Source organism: Phoca vitulina, unplaced genomic scaffold, assembly GCF_004348235.1.
Source record: "Phoca vitulina isolate PV1807 unplaced genomic scaffold, GSC_HSeal_1.0 scaffold33, whole genome shotgun sequence".
NCBI classification, from domain to species: Eukaryota; Metazoa; Chordata; class Mammalia; order Carnivora; family Phocidae; genus Phoca; species Phoca vitulina.
The window spans coordinates 22,201,319-22,210,514 of record NW_022589736.1 but is presented as its reverse complement, the minus strand read 5'-3'; the positions used below and the strand labels follow the sequence as shown (position 1 = coordinate 22,210,514).

Sequence of the window (9,196 nt, the reverse complement as noted above, 5' to 3'; positions counted from 1 at the left end):
AATATATGTTATCTAAAGAGTTGTCTATTGCTCACCTGTATAAAATCTTGTCCACTAGGTTTTGTTGCTTTACCTTTGTCTAATTTAGAAAGTACACTCTTAGGGCTTTTTCAGAACAAAGCCTCACAAAACCCCCTTTACCTCCAAGGATTTGCAAATTTATAAAGCCTGCATTGAATTCAAGATGGGTCAGGGGGCAAAAAAAGGGTAGAAGGTCACTGCATTTTGATTATGGGTCAGTAGACAACATGGCATATACTCTGTGTCCCAAACTTCTGTTAAAAACAGGATTTTAAAATGCCTAAGAACAGAAGGATGGGCCCTTTTGGAGACTTGCCTTGATTTGTTTGGATGAAACAAAAAGAAAAAAATTAAGCAAAATATACTAAGTTATAATTTAAGCTGTTCCTTAATTTAGCATTTCCTCCTCCATTCTCATTTCCCCTCCCAAAAAAGTAGAGAACATGTGAAATTAGATAAATTTAGGTGAGGAACTGTTGATTATCACAAGATTTTATTGTCCTATATCCTAAATTAATTCAGCCGTATGAGGCTTTATATTATTATTTTAGATTGTGTTATATGTAAGTGTTATAATTACTTTTGGCTAACAGTACAAGGGGCTTCTTTTATTCTTCTAACCAGTATACTTACATTGTTGAGGCCTTTGTGATGTCCCTTAGTCTTTTCTCTCTGAATTCTCTTTGAACAAAATGTGCCCAGCAATCAGTAAAACAAATGTATATGGTGAAGAGTTAGGTGGTGGTGATGGTGATGTGGGGAGATGATCCTCATTTAAATTATATGTGTATGGGTGAAAGCTTGGAAGGAAAAGGATTATTTTAATGCTCTTCAATACTTTAATTATATGACAGTTGTAGTGTAGAAATGCAAAAGTACTCTTAGGTTTTCCTTCAGGTTTTCAAAAGAACTTTCCCCATTAGTAAACTACTCCTGCAAATTGCTACTGCATTTCCCAGCTAACCATTTAGAAGACTGTAAATGCCGTGTGCATTACTTTGCTCCAGAGGAAAGAGGTCAGACTGAATTGCAATGGTATTTAAACATAAAATACAGTGAAAATAAATCAAAATAGAACATCTGAAGGTAAATTTAGCACATTCATACCAGATAAGTAAAGACAAATATGTTCATACCTTCATAGCCCATCACTTTAAAAACTGAAAGTACTGATTTTTTTTACAACAAATGCAGAAGTAAGTGGACATTAAGAATATACTTCTATCTGTATTTGCCACAGAGGATTTTCCTTTAGCAAGCAGCTTTGTTTTCAAAGCTAAAATACTTTTTATGATAGTGAGTAGATTGTGCATTCCTCACTGAGTAAATAATTACATGTAATTAACAAACTCAATGCTTATCATATATATGCCTAAATTCTCAATAAGTAATTCTCTATACTCTCAGAGACAGATACACACATAATTGTTAATTTGGGCATATCTGCCCACATATGTATATGCATTTGAGAAACCTAGAAATTGATACATCTTTTCTTAAAAAAGAATTTGAATACAGTCCATCATCTGAATTGGGTTCATCTTTGATTGTTGAGGCGGCTGACATGGTCAACAAATTTATCAAAGAAACCCCCTGGCTTTTGAAGAATAGTACTTTATACATCTGGATCTGCACATCCAGGCAAAGTAAGTAAATTATTGCATAACTTTAAGCATAATTGATAACAGACACCTTTAATTTTTCATCCCCATTCTTTTGGCCAGCTTTCACATTAATAATCTAAGCCATAAATGTTGGTAGCTATTGATCGAAATCCCCTGTGTGCATGCAAATCCATCTTAAAGTCCCCTGCCTTTCATGTGTGAGCGCTCAGGGGCCTCTGCTAGATCTTTTTATCGGGATCGACCCCCAATGTGGCTGGAGAAGACCCCGGATATGCAACGTGTGCTGATGGCCACAAGAAAGCTGTCTGTCACATTCTGTGTATGTGTGTGTGTGTGTGTGTGTGCGAATGCGCACACTCACGCCTTAACACACACACACACACACAATAATGGGGAAGTTAAAGGAACAAAAGAATGTATTAGACAAGAAGAAAGATATAGATTAAAAGTATTAAAAATGTATAAGTGTAAAAGTGTCTGAGTGTACATATAAAGATACTTGCATAAATTGTATATACAGACACATTTCCCAAGTCCTCTGGTCTTTATTTTTCTCTATTTGACCCAATAGATTGGACCTTTAGTTTAAAAAAAAATATGTAATATTCTACTGGTTTTAAGAGCCACCTATGTTGCCAGTATTTTAAAGGTGGAAAGAGAGGAAGGAAGAGCAAAAAAAAGGTAATTTTGAAAATGTTACTAAATCATGTTGCCATGTGCAGGAGTAGAAGTGTGTGTGTGCGTGCTTGCATGTGTGTGTGTGTGTGTGTGTGTGTGTAAATCTAAATAGGAATGGAGAACAACTAGAACTACCTGGCCAAAAAAAAAAAAAAAAAAAAAAGGACGTTCTAGCCAATCTTTTGTAATGCCTTCTAAAAGGCTTTTTCTGAGTTTACTATTTCTTGGCTGCAGGACTCTTTGGTCGAAATCTCAAAGCTGGAGGAGGGGAATTGGACGGGGGTGGGGTGGGAGGAAGAGAGCTGCCAGTATATAAGTGCATCAGGAGGAATTTTAAAATGACATTATTGTCACTGGAAGTGGAAACTCTGGTCATTCTCTTTAAAAAACAAACACCAGCATCTGCTTTTTCTGGAAACTTTGCTTTCTGCTTAAACCTTTTGCATTTTGCCTCCTGTGAAAGTGAAAGAGAAAAACACGGTGTGATAGATCCAGATGCAAAAGAAAGCCAACTCGGTGGATGGTATTAGCTGTGACGAGGCATTGTTCATTGCTGCCTCTCGGTTACGTTTAAAGCCTGAAATATCACGAGATCCATTCAATGATCCTTCTCTCATTCAAGGGACAAAAATGTAATTTGCTGTAGCTCTGATTTCTTGGATGGAAATGCTAGCCTTAGATTTCAAAGGCAAGAACTAGACATCGTGGTTTGTACACACATTGATTAAGTTGAAGAGCGGCGATTACATCTGTGCTGAGTGCAACAGTAGTCCAGGGCTGACTTTTCAAATCCCAACCTCTGAGTTACAGACTCTCTTAAATAGACTTCCTTAATTTCCGGATGTACTTCTTGAAATTCCCAATTCTCTTCAAAATTCCTGGGAAATTACTGGGGAGATGAGGGTGGGGGTGGGGAACTATGGCTGAGATTTCATGCAAAATACCTTTTTGTATGTCTGATTCCTCTGTTTTTATCTTTTTTTTTCTTTCTTTCTTTTGAGCCATACCTGCTTGTGCTAGCTAGACCAGAGCAGGGGAAACTGGAACTTTTGAATGGGAAGGAAGAAATTACTGTACAATTCTTTTCTTGCAGGCTCAGAAATATCCGTTTATTCTTTTAACCACACGGATGTGTCTATTTTTGGAGGAACAAGGAAACATATAAAATGCCTGGGTTGCATTTATACTGTAGTTGCAAACACCGAACAGTTAAGAAGATTTTGCCGAATTTTGCAAAGGAGCCAACAAACCACCTTGGGATCCTGGTAATGCAGCTGGGAAGACCCTTGCTCTCATTTGGCAATATTTTGGATATCCTTGGAAATGATACCGAAATATGCTTTAACTTGACTAAGAAGAGGTTAAACAACATTGATATTCATCCAAAGGGATTTTTTTTTTAAAGCAGATGCTTGGCTTTCATGGAGAAAATGGGAGTTGTGGAAGATTCATTTGAACTACCAACCGAAAGCATCATAGACTACTGAAATAGTCTGCGTCCTACATCAGCACTTTCTTTTCATCGTTATTACGTAAAACCTCTGGAAGCACCTTGGGCGTTTTACATTTTCTTTTCTTTGCTGCAGAAACAATCTGCTCCCTGGAATTCTGACCTGTCGTCAACAGGACCCAGGCAGACCGTGCTGGGGACTCTAGGACGATCCCGCCTCCAATCCAGCCTGGTTAATTGTGAAAAGTGTACACATTTCTGGCTTATCTATGCTTTGTTATGGGTCTGACGTGAAACTACCTCCTCCCCACCCCACCCCCCAGCAGAGAACCAAAATCCAGTCGAATTGTTACAGTGTTTCGGAGCTGGAGCCTTGAACTGCTTCCTTGGTCAAATAACTTTGTTTCTGGTTGTAAAAGGCATTTCAGGAAAAAAAAAAAAAAAAAAGGAAAATCGAGAGAAATTCAAAACGTAAGTCTGTACTGGGGTGGTTCACTGCGCGGGTTTAACTTTGGAGCTCCCAGCCGGTCTCCTTCTCCACTCCCATAAGGGAAATACCAGGCTATTCTGCACATTTTCGCTTAAGCTCCATTTTCCAAAGGAAAAGGGGGTGGGGTATGTCTATTTAGGCTTGATAATGTTTTTAAAATGCTTTTCTTTGAAATGATAATAGCTGCAGCGGTAAAATGCAAATAAAGAAAAAAATAGGCAATATTCCTTTAAAGGCGAATATACAGGGATTTTTTTTTTTTTTTTTTTTTTTTTTTTTTTAAGCGTACACACACTGGTTCAGATGAAGTCTGTGAGTCAGGCTGTTTCTGAGCTCCGATAGTTTAATGGAAAGATTTATATACCGACTGTATTATTTACTTTGGGAGGGGAGGTGGCAGTATAAGGGTATGCTAATTAGTGGGAGATTTTGGGGGGAAGGGGTGGAATATCAATTTTTATTGCATCACCTGTCAGGAGTGTCCAATCAGCGCTGGCTTTAGGGGAATTAATTGATGAAGGTGTCTCCGGACGAGCTCACTTCACTCTGTCATTTTATTTGTAGCTAAAGCAGCGGCGGGAATAGCAGCTGCATTTCTTTTCTCTTTCTCCCTTCACATTCCATTATCATAGTGCTCCAATGGAGAAGGAAGGAATAGAGGGGCCCAGGTACTGATCTGCATCGGGGACTTAGACCAACACACTGGCAGATCAGAAACCGGATGGTTTTTTCCCTCTTTTTAAAAAAATACGAAAACCAAAAAAAAAAGCAAGAATCAAGTCAGTGTAATTTCATGTTGTTTTTTGTTTTTTGTTTTTTTCCAATAATTTCGCCTAGAGTTTGGCACTCCCTTCGCCGGGAATAACAGTCTTTGTTATTTTATTAGCAGGATGCCTTGAGACACACGCAGCATCTGGTGGAGGATTAACATACATACATGTGTATGTATGCGTCACGTATATATTTACTGCAAATGGTGGGGATCATTTAGTGCCCGAGATGGGAGACCTGAAGTCAGGTTTTGAAGAGGTGGATGGCGTGAGGCTCGGCTACCTCATCATTAAAGGAAAGCAAATGTTTGCCCTCTCCCAAGTCTTTACGGATCTGCTGAAAAACATCCCGAGGACGACCGTGCACAAGCGCATGGATCATTTGAAAGTGAAAAAGCACCACTGCGATCTGGAGGAGTTGAGGAAACTCAAGGCAATCAACAGCATCGCCTTCCACGCCGCCAAATGCACGCTCATCTCTCGGGAAGACGTGGAAGCTCTCTACACCTCCTGCAAAACCGAGCGTGTCCTCAAGACCAAGCGCAGGAGGGTCGGCCGGGCCCTGGCCACAAAGGCGCCGCCGCCAGAGCGCGCCGCCGCCGCCGCGAGCCCCCGCCCGGGTTTTTGGAAGGACAAGCACCAACTTTGGCGGGGCCTGAGCGGAGCCGCGCGGCCCCTGCCAATCAGCGCGCAGTCCCCGCGCCCGGGCGCCGCCGCCGCGCGCCCGGCCGCCCATCTACCTCAGATTTTTAACAAATACCCGGGCTCGCACTATCCGGAAATCGTGCGCTCGCCTTGCAAACCCCCTCTAAACTATGAAACTGCCCCGCTCCAGGGAAACTACGTTGCTTTCCACTCGGACCCTGCTTATTTTCGGAGCCTGCTGTGCAGCAAGCACCCGGCCGCCGCCGCCGCCGCCGCCGCCGCTGCCGCCGCCGCCGCCGCCGCCGCTGCCGCCTACTACCAGGCGTCGGCGGCCGGGCCCCAGCCCAAGGCGGCGGCGGGCGCGGGAGGCCCGGTGAGCCTGACCTACCGGTGCAAGCGCAAGCGCGGGGGCGCCAAGGACTGCCTGCTCGCGCCCCACGCCGGCGCCCGCCGCCTGCTGCTGCTGCCCAGGTCCTACAAAGCCAAGGCGGCGGCCGCGGCGGCGGCGGCAGCGGCGGCGGCGGCGGCCGCCGGGGCCACTTGCTTGGAGAGGTTTCATCTAGTTAACAGCTTCTGCACGCCTCCCCACCACCACCACCACCACCATCACCACCACCACCACCACCACCACCACCACCGGGCCCAGCAGCCGCCGCCGAATCACCACCCCCCACATCACCACCGGCCGCAGCCACATCTCGGCAGCTTTCCCGAGAGTTGCAGCAGCGACTCGGAGTCCAGCTCCTACTCGGACCATGCAGCCAACGACTCAGATTTTGGCTCCAGTTTGTCCAGCTCCAGCAACTCGGTGTCCTCGGAGGAAGAAGAGGAGGAGGGAGAAGAGGAGGAGGAGGAGGAAGAAGAGGAGGAGGAGGAGGAGGGGGGCAGTGGGGCCTCGGATTCCAGCGAAGTCAGCTCGGAGGAGGAGGACTCGTCCACGGAGTCGGACTCCAGCTCCGGCTCCAGCCAAGTGTCAGTGCAGAGCATCCGTTTCAGACGCACCAGCTTCTGCAAGCCTCCCAGCGTGCAGGCGCAGGCCAACTTCTTGTACCATCTGGCCTCCGCAGCCGCTGCAACCAAACCCGCTGCTTTCGAGGATGCGGGCAGACTTCCCGACCTCAAGAGTAGTGTCAAAGCGGAGTCGCCGGAGGAGTGGAATCTGCAGAGCTGGGCCCCCAAAGCGTCTCCGGTGTACTGCCCGGCCGGCCTGGGGAGTTGTTTCACAGAGATAAGGAACGATAGGGTATCTGAGATTACATTCCCACACTCTGAAATTTCCAGTACTGTAAAGAGAACTGACCTGACAATTAACTGCCTGGCGGAGGGGGCCTCTTCACCTAGCCCAAAGACAAACAATGCATTTCCACAACAAAGAATACTCCGAGAGGCAAGGAAATGCCTACCAGCAAGTCCTACGGCACACTGTGCAGATAACAACACAATAGCTGCTAGGTTCTTAAATAATGATTCTTCAGGAGCGGCCTCAAATTCAGAGAAAGATTCCAAAATCCCTCATTGTGCTGAATTTGCTACGGATTTGTCCCCTTCACAAGCGGATTCTGCAGTGGATGCAGCAGCAGCAACTAAAGCTGAGACTCCCTGCACGAACACAGGAGACAAGACCTTGCTATTTCTGCACAATATTAAAATCAAAGTAGAAGACAGTAGTGCTAATGAGGAATATGAACCTGACCTTATTACAAATAAGCTTAAGTGCGAGTGCAATGATACAAAGGGTGAGTTTTACAGTGTGACTGAAAGTAAAGAGGAGGACGCCTTGTTAACCACAGCCAAGGAAGAAGGCTTTGCATGCCCTGAAAAAGAAACTCCTTCCTTAAATCCACTGGCTCAGAGTCAGGGCCTTTCATGCACTTTAGGTTCTCCAAAACCTGAGGATGGGGAATACAAATTTGGTGCCAGGGTGAGAAAAAATTACCGGACACTAGTACTGGGAAAGCGACCTGTACTTCAGACACCTCCAGTCAAACCAAATTTGAAATCAGCTAGAAGTCCTCGTCCTACAGGTAAAACTGAGACACATGAAGGAACACTGGATGATTTTACAGTTATAAACAGACGCAAAAAGGTAGCCAGCAATGTAGCATCAGCAGTGAAAAGGCCATTTAATTTCATGGCAAATTTTCCTTGTCCACCATCACTCATTATTGGGAAGGATGGGGATTTGTGGCCGGCGTATTCCTTAAACACCACTAAGGATTCCCAACCTCCTCACAAGGCCCATCCTATATGGAAATGGCAGCTGGGCGGTTCTGCAATACCTCTTCCACCTAGTCACAAATTCAGGAAATTTAATTCATAAAAGTGTTTTGGAAGATATTTTCTTGAACCCTATTACCTTCCTTTTGTTGTAAACTGCACAGGATGGTTTGTACAAGTCCATTAATGTGTTACACCCCTTTTGGAGCCCTGGTTTATCACATTTTGAAGACAGAAATCGGATTACTTTTTTCCCATTGCGGGGTTTTTTTGTTTTTTTTTTTTTTTTTTTGGGGTGGGGGGGGGGCGGGGTGGGAGAAGGGTTGGTTTACATTCCACAGACTACTTCAGGCTAAAGACTCAAGTAAAACTCAGTTATTAAGGTAGAGCTGGAACACTTTACTGTTTCAAAGCTAATAATGCACCCGGTACCTCAATTCAACTGCTACAAATAAATGTCAAAAGGTTGAATAATAAATATTACAATGAGCCATTAAGTTTATGCACTAGATTTCAGACCTGAAAGTGTAACTGTTAATTCAGTGAAAGTTTGTTAGGTTACATGGTTACATAGTGAGGTAGAAAGAAGTTTCTGTAATCCCAAAATGTTCTTTTCTGGAGCTCTTGTTTGTGGGATATCTTTTCCTTTTCCTTCCCTCATTCCTTCTCCAAGAGTAGTTGCACTTAATTTTCCTTCCTTCTTTCCTTCCTTCCGTCCATCCTTCCTTCCTTTCTTTTTTTTTTGAGTGGAAAGACTGGGGAGTCCTGCTTGAATGCTGGTAAAAGCTGCCTCGTATATACTGAGTAAAATAAATATGAGATTGCTTTTTTTTTTTTTTCGGTAAAGGGTGTGATTTTACTTCTACAGCTACTCCTTGCAATTGGAAAAGCCCTTTTTGTGTTCTCACCCAAAGGTTTTAAATAAGGTGACTCTTACTCACTATTGTCCTGCTTACCTTGTGGTCTGACTCCTCAAGTTTGACTCCTCAAACTTGCAAAACAAAGTAGTTCTCTTAATAGCAGGATATTTTATGGTCTGACTCTTCATAGTGACAAAGCAGTAAATACAACCAAGAAAAGTAAAATGGGTCAGAGTTGTAGGAGTATCCCAAATGAAAAATTACAGTTCTTTCAGGGCTCTTTGGTACCAGAACTCAGGCACTAGGATCTTACTACCTTTTACTTTTTCTGCATCTCTCTAAACTTCTGTTTTTAGACCATCCTGTGAATAAAGCAGGAGAGTTTCTACTGCAAGTGACAATCAGAGGTGACTATCTATATTTGCACTTAAAATCAAAGT

At 43.6% G+C, this 9,196-nt stretch overlaps 1 protein-coding gene across 1 annotated transcript; it reads left to right on the top strand.

Annotated features, from left to right (window-relative positions):
• The first annotated feature begins 4,128 nt into the window (after positions 1-4,128).
• SKIDA1 (SKI/DACH domain containing 1) lies at positions 4,129-8,154 on the top strand. Its single transcript, XM_032425849.1, has 2 exons — positions 4,129-4,245; positions 5,154-8,154. Exon 2 carries the CDS (start codon positions 5,264-5,266, stop codon positions 7,997-7,999), a length of 2,736 nt encoding a protein of 911 aa, XP_032281740.1. The 5' UTR covers positions 4,129-4,245; positions 5,154-5,263; the 3' UTR covers positions 8,000-8,154.
• Positions 8,155-9,196: the final 1,042 nt, after the last annotated feature.

Bases quoted from the DNA above. Each gene is read 5' to 3' on its own strand.
- SKIDA1 (XM_032425849.1), top strand. From the start codon at position 5,264: ATGGGAGACCTGAAGTCAGGTTTTGAAGAGGTGGATGGCGTGAGGCTC.